Here is a 15,206-nt window from a genome sequence, read left to right on the forward strand (position 1 = left end):
GTTTTTGCAGAAGATGATTGAATGGGAAATCCTGGCTTTTACGCCTACAGAAAGCAACAGCAGTAGGTTCATTTGATAATGGACGTCTTTGGACATAATTAATTGTCAATAATTGGCGCTTTTGTCTCATCCATTGCTCTTGACCTTTCTCCAAATGCACATGTTCAGTTTTTAAATGTGTCTGTATTATGTTAAAGGTGTGTTTAAAGACCTTAAAAAAAAATAAGTATTGTAAATGCTATAAAAACATGCCTCGGGAGGGAGTACAAAATAATTTCAGAAGAAAGCCACTTTCTGCTCCATGTCGAGGTTCTTATTTTTTATTTCAAAATATTGCCCTTGTTTTGCTTGCAAAAGTGGAGATGCAATTTAAAAGCGGCTCAGTGCAGAGAATCTATTCTAGTTGTGAACCAGCCCAAAATACTGAAACATTTTCAGCAAAGCGGTGCCCTTTGTGTCGCCAGGAAATAAAATGCACTATAAAATTATTAATTTATTAATTATTATTAAGGATTCTGCACATTGATTTGAATGCATATTTAATAGATCATTGAAAAAAAATGGAGAGGTTAAAATCTCGACACGGTTCTGTTACCTAAATGATTTTTTTCTTACTGATGTTTATTTTTTTCAATACAGTTTTTGTTGAATGAGTGTCGTACATAGTGTCCGTGTATTTTGACAATTCTGTGTTCAAACCGCACCCCTTTTGACATATTATTCAAATGAGGAGTTTCAGTACAAAACAATGACATTAAAAAAAAAATGCTTGAGACGAGCCAATAACCATTTTGAGTTGTTTCAGTACGCATATTATCAGATTTGAAATAAGTTGAAAACAGACCAAAATGTACGTTTATTTGAAAAGCGTTACAGCAAGCAAATAAGTTGTCACCTTTAACAGGAAGCTGAGGTAGTTATGGTTCCAAATTAACCATAATAATTATAAGAAATAAAATGTAATTTTTTCAAGGATTAGTTTTAGTGTCTTTAATGGATTTCAGTTGAACAATGTCAACGTGACTCTTCCATTTTTCTGTATGCGGCTCTCAGAGCAAAACATTTGGAGGGTTCTTTATCTGCGAGAAATGCTCTCTTCATGACAAAAGATCTCGAACCATCACTCGAAGTCGCGCCTAAAAATGTTTATGATGCCTTACATCAAAACTTTCGACTGTAAACATCACAAACTATGATCCAAAAACATATCTGTAGCATTATCAGCATCTCTGGAAAATATGATGTCCAGTGGTGCCTTGAGATACAAGTTTAATTTGCCCCGTGATCAAGCTCATAATTCAAAATGCTTGAATTTCAAATCATCCTTTCCCATTGAAATGAATGGGAATACCATTAATGTGTTCAAGCCTTTTGTGTATTTAATGAGGACAAATATCACTCCATACTATTCTGCTTTTTAACTCATTTGCTCCCAAAAATGAATAAACACATTCTATTTAAAAAAAATTGCCACGGTCCCGAAAACGTATTTATACATTGTTTTTTTTTATTTATGCTAAAGCATACCGAAAGCTTTGATGCAGTCTTTGACCTGAAGAGGCGGCTTAAAGTAATGGCATTTATTATTTAATTTTTTTTAAAAAGTTAGCAGGTGGCAGCAGAGTATAAGAGATCAACCAGGGCCATGTTGAAAAAAAGTTTGCCATTGTTTTTCAACAGATTTGTGATGAAATTAGCTATATTCCGATGCTAATTTCTGCAAAACACAAACCGATACAAATGACTCTAATTGTTCTTTTGGTAGGTTCCATGTTTTGATAGCAATACAACAGAATACTCAATTGGCCTTGCAGAATATGTCAAAGTCCAGTAAAACAGCCGGGAGCGAAGGGGGTTGCTTCTGTGAAAATAGCTGCAAGTGAATGAATAAAATAATGACATTTAAATGGAATAAAAATAATGAAACTGTTCATTTGAAGCGTCTTTTTGAGAAGAATTGTTCCCTCGTTGCCAAAGTGAAGTGCCGTACAGCGCTTGTATCCTGAAAAGCTTGTAAGTTGAGTCACTCGTATCTCAAGGCACCATGTTTCATCAGTCTCTCAGGTGGTTTGGCTGAAGTTGAACGACCGCAAATGAACGTCCGGTGTTGTTTCGTCAGGCTTCAAGCTTCACCAACGTCTTTTTTTTTGTCACAAGACGAGCGTCCTCGCCCGCCACGGGTCCGCTAAATGGAGTCGGTCCGTCGCCTGCTGAACACGGCGGACACGCTCTTGACGATGCCCCTGAGGCCCAGCGGCCTCTTGGCGCCGGGCTTGGCGTCCTTCATCCTGCCCGTCAGCCCGTGGAAGACGGCCAGCACGCCGTGGTAGTTGTCGGCCGCCGACACCTCGTAGAAGAGGCAGCCGGCGTTGAGGGCCAGCAGGCGGCCTTCCTCGCTGGCCACCGCGCGCCGGTGGTGGAGGTCGCGCTTGTTGCCCACGATGGCCACGGGCGCCCCGTCCGCGCCGGGGCGGCCTCGGGACGATTGGATGCGTTGCAGCAGGCGGACGACGGCGTTGAAGCTGGCGCGGTCGCAGATGCTGTAGGCCAGGACGAAGCCGTCGGCCCATTGGAGCTTCCTCTCCTTCGTTGACGCGTCCTGAGCCAAACGACGCAGACGGACGGGGGTAAGCACTCAAGCAGACATTTTGAAACTTTTCAAACCAAGTACCAAAAAAAAAAAAGCAACAACAAAAAATTCGCAAAGGTATACCGCGGAAGAGGATTAGGGCCGGCGAAGAGGGAAAAAAAAGGTTTAATCACAGAATTCTGACTTTAAAATGTGAATTCTCACTTTCATCTCAGAATTCTGATTTCAAGTCAGAATTCTCACTTTATTCTCAGAACTCTGATTTTTCTGACTTCTACCCCAAAATTCTGAGAATAGGGAAGCTCTTGGTTTACTAACAATTGACTGTACTGTATACACTTGTATCTTATATTATTATATAAGTGAAAATGTAAATAAAAAATGTAGCCTACTTTTTATTTTTGTAGTTAACTTATTCACTGCCATTTTTTTTTCCACTTTTGTTAACAAGAGTATGAAAACCTAGATTTTTTTTTTGTACATTTAGAACAGATATAAAATTTGTGATTAATTAAGTCATGCGATTAATTACAATTTAAAAATGTAATCTCCCGATGCCCCTAATTTTTAATGATCCTTTTTTTTTGATTATTTAAAAATGTCTAGGTTTTCATACTCTTGTTAACAAAAGTGGGAAAAAAATGTTGAACTAATAAAAAAATAGTTCAAATGAATTTTTGTAGTTCAGTTTGAGTACTTTTCTTCTTTTACTTAATACATTCTGTGCTTACCTGAGAATATGGCGAATCCCAAATGTTGACGGCAATTTCCCTCCCATCCACCATAAATCTGTGACTGTAGATGGACTCTGACAAGACAAAAACAAGTCACTTTTACACAATTGTAATCCGTACACAGCATATACAGAATGTAGTATACAAATCTAGAAGGAAGAGACCACGACAAAAAAGTCCATTTTCTTTTTTTTTTCTCCCCATTTATAGTTACTTTATTACTTTATTTGATAAACTACTGACCACATTATTGTAAAAAGAAAAGAAGAAAAAAAAGTGTTTTTTTTGTTTTGTTTAGTTATTTTGGTCTCCTAAATTTTCCAAGCTGTATGTTTAAGTTTAAAATAAATTTTTAAAAAAACTCACCAATGTCTCCATACTCTCCTATGAATCTCCGCGTCAGCAGGCGCACTGTAAGCGCTGCAGGCGAGACATGACACACGGGTTCAACATCATAATCATAATCATAATCATAATAAATGAATCCTCCTCGTCCTCCTCCTCGTAATAATGCACCTGCAATGTGCGCGTGTTGGCCTTACCTGATTTCCCGACGCTCTCCGTGCCCATGACCACCACGTTAGCTTCCATGATGTCGCGCGTCCATGAAGGCGAGCACGCGCCTATTTCTAGCAGGTCTGCGCGCGCGGGAGGGGGGCGGGGGCTTGTGACGTCACGTACTCTCAGCGACAACGTGCCTCGCGCACAGCCTGCTGTTCTATGCAAGGAATGCAAGGAATGTATGGTGTCTTTGATTGTAGCAAGGTTATGGTGTCATTAAACATAAAAAAAAATAATTATTGATTGATTGAAAGCAGTACAAAAAAAAGAAATTAAAAACAGCATATGAGGAAATTAAATGGTATATAATAATTATTTTTAAAATCAAAATCAATATGTAATTAGTAGCTAATGATTTAAGAAAATGTGCAATCAAAAAAAATTATATAATAGAATAATGACGTGAAAATATATTAAACAATGTAGTTGCAAGAGAACGGTTTTTTTATTATTTATTATTATGCTTATTTTATTTATTGAACACGTTTGCGGGGGAGAGTTATTTGTTTATTTCTTTATTCATTCATTCATTTTAACGAGGGAGTGGGTTTCCTTGGTTCTGGACTGTGTTTTTAAGGCAAATTACGAAAAATATTTTGTATAATGATTATATAGTATCCTGCGACCCTTGTGAGGACAAGCGGTTAAGAAAATGGATGGATTATATAGTAATGTGTTTGTATATTTATTGTCAGTTTGGGACGATGTTTTAAAGTATTTTATTATTATTATTATTATTTAAACTCTTTTTGAAGTGTATGTTTTTTCTTATCTTTTTGAAGTGGGCCTTTGGAACCAAAAGGTCATAGTTCGAGTCCAGCTTCGCGCTAAATTAATTCATTAATCAATTAATTAATTGAAATAAAAATAACGAAATCTGAGACCACCTTCAAACCCGGGACTTCACAACTGAAGGTAGATCATTGAACCTGCTGGCTGACTAAACTTTCATCCACAAAAGTCCAGCTCCCGGAGTTTTTTGCTTGTTGGAATAATCACCGCTAGAGGGCAGCAGACATCAACAGACAGCCCTGACTGTCATTTTGCTTCCTCGTGCAACACAATCGCGCTGATTGGCTGAAATGCAGACTCCGGGCTGTTTTTCTTATTCAAACAAACTGTCATACAGTGAGTGTTAAATTAAGAAGGTTAAAAAATAAAAAAGAGGACGAAAGTAGAAAAGGAAAAAAACAACATGTACCTTGGAAATCTAATTTTAGCAAGTTGTATCATGGCTCCACCATGACATTGACATGACCACATTTAATCTAATTTAACATTTAATTTCATGATGCCTTTTCTAATAGCCTCGCCGGTGCATTCAATGTGAGGTACTCTATATTGTATCGAAAAAAAAGTGCTTATTGTGCTTTGTAGCTAGAGGTGAGGCATGAACTCATGATACAGGAGGTGGATAACATGTTTGCTCTACTACGATATATTAAAAAAATGTATGAACTGAACTGTATAAAGGACGCCGGCAGGAAAAAAAGATTCAAAGAAGTTCAAATTCCGGTTATTTCTCCATGAGACGAAAGATTTATTTGCTTGTTTAATAGCCTCTCCTCGAGCTGCATCCTGGGCAAGAAAAGCTTCTTATGGGCTTAACGTACTCACACTCCATATGTGAGCAAGAGAGTGAGTGTGGTAATTCCACTCTTCGGTTTTTGGGGTGGGGTGCGCTTTGCAAAACGAAAGGAAGTGGACCCGCAGAAGATGGCCTTATTTATTTTGGTTTAATAATAACGACATGAGCGTATGCGGTCAAATGTGCTCTTGTCGTGGGACTTTTCACAAATTGCCCAATTTGGAAGCCAACCAACATTCTCAGGGGTCCTCGAAAGTCTCCCAACAAATGTCAACATAGCCACAAAAGACCTCAGCCCAGCGAGTATAAAAGGATTAAGTCGAGTGTAGCTTTTGCTCTTTATGCCTTTTGTTACAACACTTATTACAAAAAGTAGGAGTAACACGTGTTTTACATCAACTAAGATATCCTTTTTTTTTAACAACTGCTGTGATTCTCAAAGTGGCATTGGGGCTCCCTCTTGTGGTGAGTTGAAAGATTCACTTGAATGAAACGTTCAAACGGTGCATATTGTTACAGAGACTTTGTCAAGTAGCGTCGAACTATTTTTTTTATTATTATTATTATTATTATTATTTTAAGAGCTCAGTATTGTTCATTCGTAAATGTCATCATCATTGCTCTTTATTTTTTAATTTTTTTTTTTTTTTTTTGTGTGTGTGTGGGTGAGTATGTGCGTGCGTGCGTGCGTGCGTGTATTTGTTAGCTCACCAGAAAACCTATTAGAAAAAATCTCATACCGTAGCGTCGAACTATTAAATTCAATGCATTTACATTTAATCATTTCGAGTTGTTTGAAGACAGCTTTATTTATGTAGCACATTCCATACTCAAGGTAGCTCAATGTTCCTCACACATACAGTAAATAGACAACATTTCAAAGCTTTTCAAGGGACAGGGTTAGACGGAGGCAACCCGATTCGCTGTGGCGCCCCCTGAAGGGAAAAGACGAAGATTTAAAAGCTTTTATTGGCAGCTAATTCCATTTGCGTGCGGCATAGCAGCTAAATGCTGCGTCACCAAGTTTGCTTTTGAACCCTGAGCTCCGCAGACGTCAGAACCCTGCGGGGCCACCGATATGACTTCCAACGAGGTGTGTTTGTAACAAATTGAAAATTGTTGAATGGTGGGAAATGCCGCCTCACCCGAAAACAGGATACGCCTTAGTGGGCAACGCCTCTCGGGTTGCCGTGGTGACGAGTGGCTGAGGCACAGACGGTGATTATGTCATTTGTCGTTTGCATAGTAGCTCCATAAAACAGCTGCTACAACCAGACAGACCAGTTGGATGACGCTCGCAGGAAAAAAAAAAGGAAAGTCCGACCCAGGAAGAAAAGCCACAAAAAGTGGAGACTTTCAAGTTCGGTGATCGTTTGTCGTCAGTAAGAAAGGACACAAGACAAGTTACACCTCCTCGAAATGTATGAACAATTGAAACCATATTTCTTTTATTTTTATTTTGTTTTTTATTTTGTTACCAAAAACGAGTTATTTTTAGGGGTGTTAGGCAATTAAGATTTATAATGGTAATATCTGTTCTAAATGTACAATAACATGTACACAGTTTTCATTGTCACAAAAAGTATTTAAAAAAAGTTAAACTAAAAGAACTCATTAATACAGCACTTTGATAATAATGCATAAAAATGAGTGAAAATTAACTCATTCACTGCCATTGACGGCTATAGACGTCAAAAATTCATTTGAACTATTTCTATTTGTTTCACTTTTTTCCCATTTTTGTTAACAAAAGTATGAAAACCTAGAATTTTTTTTATTGTACATTTAGAACAGATATACAATTTGTGATTCATCGTGAGTTAACTCGTGAAGTCATGTGATTAATTACAATTTTAAAATGTAATCGCCTGATGCCCCGAATTTATAAAAAATAAAATATTATAAAAAATTAGGGGCGTCAGACGATTATTTTTTTTTATTGTAATTAATCGCATGACTTCAATAGTTAACTCACGATTAATCACAAATTGTATATATGTTCTAAATGTACAATTTTAAAAAATCTAGGTTTTCATACTCTTGTTAACAAAAGTGGAAAACATTTGAAACTAATTGAAATAGTTCAAATTAATTTTTGACGTCTATACCCGTCATTGGCAGTGAATGAGTTAAAAAGATGTACTGTAAAATGAGTGTGACATTGATTTGTGTTGATATCATTTTTCTGCCACTAGATGGCATAATTGCATTTGTGAGACGTTGGTGACAGCTCAGCACATTTTTTTCCTTCATATTAATAGCAATCTTAATCTTTAACATGAAGTAACTTGTGAAATTCTGCACATTTTTAAATCTGTAAAATACAACTTGACCCCAGCCTCCACAAATATGTGCATTATTATGACATTTATTACTGCTCAATTTTGACGTGGGCGTGTCTGTTGCGTTGGAATTCCCCCAGTCGGCTACAGGCTTTCCAAGTACGGGGCGGTCATTAATTACGCGTTAAAAAAAATGAGTGGCATTAAAGGAACTTTAAATGAACTCAAAATGAATGCACTCATTTTGACATCCCGAGTTATTTTTGTTAGTTTTGTTTACGATGATAAATTACCTTAATCCCTGCAATAGAGTGAGCGCTATTGTTAAAGATTAGATTGCTATTAATATGAAGGAAAAAAAATGTGCTGAGCTGTCACCAACGTCTCACAAATGCAATTATGCCATCTAGTGGCAGAAAAATGATCTCAACACAAATCAATATCACACTCATTTTACAGTACATCTTTTTAACTCATTCACTGCCATTGACGGGTATAGACGTCAAAAATTCATTTGAACTATTTCAATTAGTTTCAAATGTTTTCCACTTTTGTTAACAAGAGTATGAAAACCTAGATTTTTTAAAATTGTACATTTAGAACATATATACAATGTGTGATTAATCGTGAGTTAACTATTGAAGTCATGCGATTAATTACAATAAAAAATAATAATCGTCTGACGCCCCTAATTTTTAATAATATTTTATTTTTTATAAATTGGGGGCATCAGGCGATTACATTTTAAAATTGTAATTAATCACATGACTTCACGAGTTAACTCACGATGAATCACAAATTGTATATCTGTTCTAAATGTACAATAAAAAAAGGTTTTCATACTTTTGTTAAAAATGGAAAAAAAAAAAGGAGTGGCATTAAAGGAACTTTAAATGAACTCAAAATGAACGCACTCATTTTGACATCCCGAGTTATTTTTGTTAGTTTTGTTTACGATGATAAATTACCTTAATCCCCGCAATAGCGCTCACTCATTTGCAGTGAATTTCAAGTGAATCCAGACCGCGTCAATTCCGGGGCAACATAAGCAAACATTTAGCGACGTTTTGGTCATAAATTGTGAATTCCACTCAGCAGGTCCAACGTGGTCTTATTCCTAACCTGAGTTCTGAGTGGACTCCCCCCTGAATTTGAAAACTGGGATCATTCAAGTCAAGAGCAAGTCAATTTTATGCGTCCGCCACGAAGACCGCGCTGAATTTAAAGCTGCTTGCATTTTTCCGGCAATCGAGCGTGTTGCAAATTTCGACCTGCGTTTTTGTCTGACTTGTGTATTTTGATGAACCCGTGTGGAGTTTGTACAGTCCTGAGAACTGTCTTCGTTGCCACCACATTTGCACAGGTTTTCCCGCATAAGAACTCAAAATTCAAACGAGATCTGGTGTCAAAAATGTGCTACAGACAATTATGACGACTTGGCTCACGTGTTTCCTGGGAAAAATGCTCAAATCTAAACTCGTCAGAGGCGGAATGTAATTTGTCCCCATGCAAACGCGTCGAGTATTTGCCAAAGCCGAGGCTCGGATCCTCCCGAGCGCGCGCGCACGGCGACGACAGCAAACAAACGAAGAGATGTTTATCTTGCTCCCCGCCGGCCTTATTATGGACTGCGCGGAAGAAGCATGATTGCGTAACGCCGGCCCGGCGGCAGCAGGCGCGTCTCGTGATCGCTTTTTCTTTCTTTTTTGAACTCATTTCCTAAATACTATCCTGAAAATTGCTCATGAAGTTGGAGGTGTTAGGCTAACACGAAAATAAATTAATTACAGTGTTAACTGGATTTTTTTATTTTTTTATTATTTTTTTATTTTTTATTTTTTATTTTTTATTTTTTATTTTTTATTTTTTATTTTTTATTTTTTATTTTTTATTTTTTATTTTTTATTTTTTATTTTTTTATTTTTTATTATTATTTTATTTTTTTTTGTCTTTAGTTGTGAGCAAATGTTCTCCAAGGTGTTAATTGTCACCTCCGGTGGAAGTTTACTGGAAAAGTGAACATAAAACAAGAATTACACGTTGTGCGATGACAGCAACCACAACAAAAGCGGGCTAGCTTAATGCTAGCACGCAAAGCAAAATGCCATAGACTGGCTAAGGAAGCGAGCGTTGATGTTGCGATGGTTATTACCCAATAAGCGGCGCATATTAGAACACAAATGGTATATGTAATAAAAAATTAACTTATAATGTAACTGATAAATCACGACTGTATATGAAACATAATGGACTTATTTATTTCAATTTATATGATGCATTTATTTATTTATTTTTTTAAAGTGGTTGTAGCTCGCTATGGTACCGAACCGTGTTGCGTCATATTTTTATTTATTTTTTTTCTTCTTTAAGAGCTCAGTATTGTTCATTCGGAAATGTCATCATCATTGCTCTTTTATTATTATTATTATTTTTTTTTTTATATATATATATATATATATATTTTTTTTTTTTTGTGTGTGTGTGTGTGTGTGGGTGTTGCGTCATACTGAGAGATTTCAAATATTTTCTGCATAAACTGCACGAGAGGGGCAGAAATATGATGTATTTTCAAACCATTAAAACGTTTCAAAATGTTGCGTAGGATCTCGTACCTCATCTTTTGTCCAGTGAGTGACTTGTTAGCATGAATGAATCGTGGACTTTTCTGTCTTTCGTGGTTTTATTCTTATATTCCAAGTAACAGCACTTGATGCATACAGTCGAAGTTTGTGAACTGGCCAAGCCTGTCATTTGCGTTGGACTCGTTTCAATCTGGCAAATCCCGTCATGCATCAAAGTGGATTCTTGTGTTTTGTTTTGTTTTTAATTTGGGGGAAGTTTGAGTTGGACTTTTTGCTTGGAAACGGGGCGAGGTCCTTCCCACGTTGCCAATTTCCTTGACGGGGGGGGAAACGAAAGCAAGTCTGCATCCGCCGCGTCCTCGTCAAGTATGAAATAATAACAGCTCGGCCGCTTTCGCCTTTGCTTATTTTAGCCGCTGACATTTTGATTGGGAGCGTTTGGCACGTTGAAACGCTGACTAATTGGACCCCGCGTTGAAAAGGTTCTCTGCCACTTGAGGCTCTGAGGCCGAGATGATTTCACAGCATTCAAGAGTTTTGGGCTTTTTTTTCCCCCCCCGCCCCCCTCGACTCGCTCATCACTGCGTTTTCTTGCGACGCTTATCATATCGAACAGATGTTTTCACTCGTGGCTGAAACTGACCCCGGATGTGATGTAATACTTGATTCGTGCAGGTTGCAATAAAGAAGCTCCTCAGTTCATCCTTACATTCTGTTAGGGTCAAAGTTGACAGCAATAAAAAATACCCTAAATGCTTCGATGTCACTTTCGGTGGACTCGTCAGTGTCGGCGTGTCAAGCCCATTTTCGGTTCAATGGAAAAGTTAAATTTTTGGTTATAATGGGTGGGGGGGGGGGTAAAATGGGGAACTCTCAAAAACAATTTATGGTGATATGGACTCAAATACACAAAAATGAAAATGCTGTATAAAATCATTCTTGAACCTGTGAACTGTCTGCCTCACCTTCGACGTTTTGGGGAAACATTTGCAGGTTCATGAAAATGAGAAGAAGACGTACCGGTAACGATATATTTACGTGGAGACCTCTCGGCTTCAAACTTCAGTTGTTTCCAACATGGCGACACAGATGCTATTTGTTAGCCCATCTTTTTAGCCCGCTGTTTTGCATTGTTTGTGTCAAACGGAAGTAACGAGAGCAAATATACGCTTGCGCTTGAAAGTGTTACATGCATACCCTTGCAATGTGTCAACTCGCGAGCACAATTGTAAATGTAAACGAACGCTAATGACGCAAAAAATGCTATGAATGGTCGCCAAAATTCACATGCACATCTCTACTCATGCCAACTTCTGTACAACCTCTGAACATTTGCAACAACAATTGCCAAAGTCTTTTGGATTTCTCACCAGAGTGTGAGCTCATAAGTTAAACTTGCAAGCACAGCAATTGACAACGTTTAATTCACAGTAAACTTCATCTGGGAGTGACAAAAAACAGCTAGAAGGATTTTTATGAGAAAAATTTTCTGATGTGGCAAACGACGGCTCGAATCTGGAAAAACTCAAAACATGACACGTAAAGTCACCTGAATATTAATGTTTGCATTTTTATCTTGAACTCATTCACTGAAGCAACCCCCTTCGCTCCCGACTGGTTTACTGGATTTTGACTGATTTTGCAAGGCCCACAGAATATTGTGTTCTATTGCTATAAAAACATGGAACCTACCAAAAAAAAAAGATGAGAGCCTCTTCTTACATCAGGATAAAAAACTGTTTGTTTGTATCTGTTTCCGTTTTGCAGCAATTAGCATTAGAATATAGCTAAGTTTCATCATTATTCACCTTTTTAAAACACTGGGAAAATAGCTTTTTTTCAACATGGCCCTGGTTGAGCTCTTATACTCTGCTGCCGTTTTTTGTAATACTGCCATTGATTTAAGCCACCTGTTCACGTCAGAAGCTGCATCAAAGCCTTCTGTATGCTCTAGCATAAGAAAAAAACAACAATGTTTAAAAAAAAGTTTCAGTTTAAAAAAAAAAAGTTTTTACACGTTTTTGGGTTTGAACGACGTAAACACCCTGTGCATCTAACCAAATACATTCATGGGGCAAATATGACCTTAAGACCATATGTACACTTTGAAATATTCACACAACTTTTCCCAGGAAAGCATATTTGCTCGTATACACAGAAAGTAACCGCTTGCACATTTTCAACGTTATGATTCACGTTGCTCACGAAAGTCGCCACATATTCAAGCAATTCAGTGCAGTTCGCCGCAAGGCATGCTGGTCTTTTTCCCCAAATCTGTGCCCTCGCTCTCATCCTGTAATTGTGAAGGTGTTAGTGTGAAAGCTTCCTTCCTGCCGGGGGGGGGGAAATGACATGCTAATGGGCCGCTCTTCTCTCTTCCGCCGGCCCGGCTCGACTCGCAGCTGTCTAATGAGAGCTTTGCCTGCCGGAAGTCAAAGTGGCCGCCTGATGACGGATGCCTTCAGTCTTATCAGCTGCCAGCGACGACTGATACCGCGCGTAAATGAGCTTTAATGCTCTGGTGTGAAAAGCCGTCTGCCAACCTAGATGGTCAAAATCAACATTTTTTTAAAAAATATTAACAACTGCATTAACTCCGTTTTTCTAACATGAAACGATGATTGCAATTTGCAAACCAGATTTGATTTTTTTGAAGGGATTCTTGACTCATTTAACCACTTTCAGCAGTAAAAAGTTCATATTTTCTCCAGAATTAATTTGATAACGTCATTATTTTTTTTATGTACAATTAATATCTTTGATAATTAATTTTTCCGCTTGCTGTGGACATCACCTGTGCTGAGGAAGTAGGTAACAACCAATCATGGCTCACCTGTTTCCTGGGTTTGGTCAGCAAACTGAGCCATGATTGGTCGTTACCTACTTCCTCAGCACAGGTGATGTCATCTTCAGTCGACAGCAAGCGGAAACATTCGTTTTTAAAGGTACTACTTGTTCATGAAGAAATAATGAAGTTATCACATGAATTATAGACAAAATATGAACTTTTTTTGCTGCTGAAAATGGCTCAATGAGTCAAGTATCCCTTTAAAATCAGAGAACGACTCATCGCGGCTCACCTGTTTACTGGGTTTAGTCATGTGACGTTCGCAAACTGAGCCATGATCGCTCGTGACCTCAGCCCTGAGCACACGTGATGTCAATTTCAGCCAACAGCAAGTGGCAAAATGTTCTTTCAAAGATTTGAATTGTACATGAAAAATTATTAAGTTATCAAATGAATTATGCAACATTTTAGCTTCTTCCTGCTAAAAATGGCTAAATGAGTCTCGTATCACTTTCATGTTGTTTACTCTAAAATCCCGTGAATAACGCTCATTTTTATTGCAAAAAAAGACCCCAAATTGAGGGTGGTGGGGTTATACAGGGGCCTGAATAAGAAACCCCAAAAAATGGCATTGTTTAGATCAGGGGTGTCCAAACTAAAGACCGGGGGCCATTTGCGGCCCACCGTCCATTTTTCAGCGGCCACACGGCTTATACTGTAAGAGACATTTGACACGGCTAGTTAAAAAACAAACAAACAAAAAGGTGGAAGTATAAATGAGTGATTCTATTTTTTTTTTTTTACAAGGTGCTGTTAAACATCAAAAATGTTGAAAACTTGTATACTATACAGTTTTATGATAAATTGTTAGCAACTCAAGAAATACGCATTTTTGGGGGGTTTCCTAAAAAGTAATCATTTTGGATAGGGATGTTCGATAACACTATTTTTTGCGACCGATACCTGTATGAGTATTCACTGGTCGAGTACTGACAGATACAGAGGAACAGATGCTTCAATTTGATATAGAAAAGGTCATTTAACACAATGACAAAACATTGTGGGGAAAAAAATCCGATGCAGATGATGCCAAAGTGTCAGCCGCAATATAGCGCCAACTACTGACGAGGAGGACTTGTTGATGTCAGGTTTTCTTTGCTCAAGTATCAGCAGCCTCCTTGAGTATCTGATACCTAAAAATAAGGCCCGTATCAGCCCGATACTTGTTTTCGGTACTCGCCCGTCCGTAGTTGCGCCAGTACAGCCGTATTTTGCCCAAAGACAGCCAGGATATATACTCCAGCTCACCGGTGACTCGGAACCGGATAAGCAGAAAACATGCATTCTGTATTGTGTTGAATTTGACACCAAATCATTTCCCAGCATGCAAATTTTCAGGAAAGATCTCATTTGGATTTCACTCGGGACAACAGCGGGCCCTTCACGAAAGCCGCGTTTTAAAATGAGCACTTGGTGTCCCGTGGCTTGATTTAACCCAGGGAGAAAAGCGGAGCCTGTTGCAGATGCTATCGTCGCACGCTAGCCTACAGATTGATAGCGGTGTAAAAATAGACAGGAGAGGGGCAGCGTGACACACTTTTAAAATGGAAGAGGCAGACGGCGGCAGGCTATATTTAGACAGGCCGTAATTAGCAAACAAAAGGAGAAAGAAAAATAAAAGCCCCCTCGTGAAAGTTTGCCCATTGAAGCTGTAAATTCCGTTTATGAGCATGCGGTATGTGCCCTCAGGTTGACCTGAGGTGACCCCCCCGTAAATGTGGAAGCATTGCGCACCCCGTGACCCTTCCGTTAGCCTCCCTCTCGTCCCTCTTGCCGCGAATGACGACTGACAAGTGACATGCGTTTTGAAAGCTCCACATAAAAGCCCCTCTGACAAAAACCAGCCAGCAAAGATGGACGCTAATTACATGACAGCTGAGTTGCTATCCTAAATTATTGTCATTTTACCGGCCTCATGACGGAACTCGAGCCGCAAACACACACGCGTACAGTGATTCTGGGAGCTTCAATGTCGAGGGATTTCATCAGAATTGTAGTATAGTGTTGCGGTTTTCAAACTT

The 15,206-nt window shown here is 38.4% G+C and overlaps 1 protein-coding gene and 1 long non-coding RNA gene across 3 annotated transcripts in view; one reads left to right on the plus strand and one right to left on the minus strand.

Moving 5' to 3' along the window:
* Positions 1-3,689, plus strand: part of LOC147174986 (uncharacterized) — a 63,137-nt gene extending 59,448 nt beyond the window's left edge. For both annotated transcript variants that reach the window (XR_015094647.1, XR_015094646.1), the window contains one exon: positions 2,158-3,689. This is a non-coding gene — a long non-coding RNA (uncharacterized LOC147174986). The remainder of the gene's footprint in view (positions 1-2,157) is intronic.
* Positions 345-3,932, minus strand: LOC147174988 (ras-related and estrogen-regulated growth inhibitor-like protein A). The gene is made up of 4 exons (XM_086074318.1): positions 3,867-3,932; positions 3,691-3,744; positions 3,322-3,398; positions 345-2,599 (listed from the first exon to the last, which is right to left on the minus strand). The coding sequence occupies exons 1-4, from the start codon at positions 3,913-3,915 to the stop codon at positions 2,186-2,188; spliced, it is 594 nt and encodes a 197-aa protein (XP_085930444.1). The 5' UTR covers positions 3,916-3,932; the 3' UTR covers positions 345-2,185.
* Positions 3,933-15,206: the final 11,274 nt, after the last annotated feature.

Source organism: Leptonotus elevatus, chromosome 4 (assembly GCF_054856555.1).
Source record: "Leptonotus elevatus isolate MCC_2025b chromosome 4, RoL_Lele_1.0, whole genome shotgun sequence".
NCBI lineage: Eukaryota > Metazoa > Chordata > Actinopteri > Syngnathiformes > Syngnathidae > Leptonotus > Leptonotus elevatus.

Bases quoted from the DNA above. Each gene is read 5' to 3' on its own strand.
- LOC147174988 (XM_086074318.1), bottom strand. From the start codon at position 3,915: ATGGAAGCTAACGTGGTGGTCATGGGCACGGAGAGCGTCGGGAAATCA. The intron at 3,745-3,866 runs GTAAGGCCAACA...TCTCGCCTGCAG, and splicing joins GGAGAGCGTCGGGAAATCAG to CGCTTACAGTGCGCCTGCTG. The intron at 3,399-3,690 runs GTGAGTTTTTTT...TTGTCTTGTCAG, and splicing joins AGGAGAGTATGGAGACATTG to AGTCCATCTACAGTCACAGA.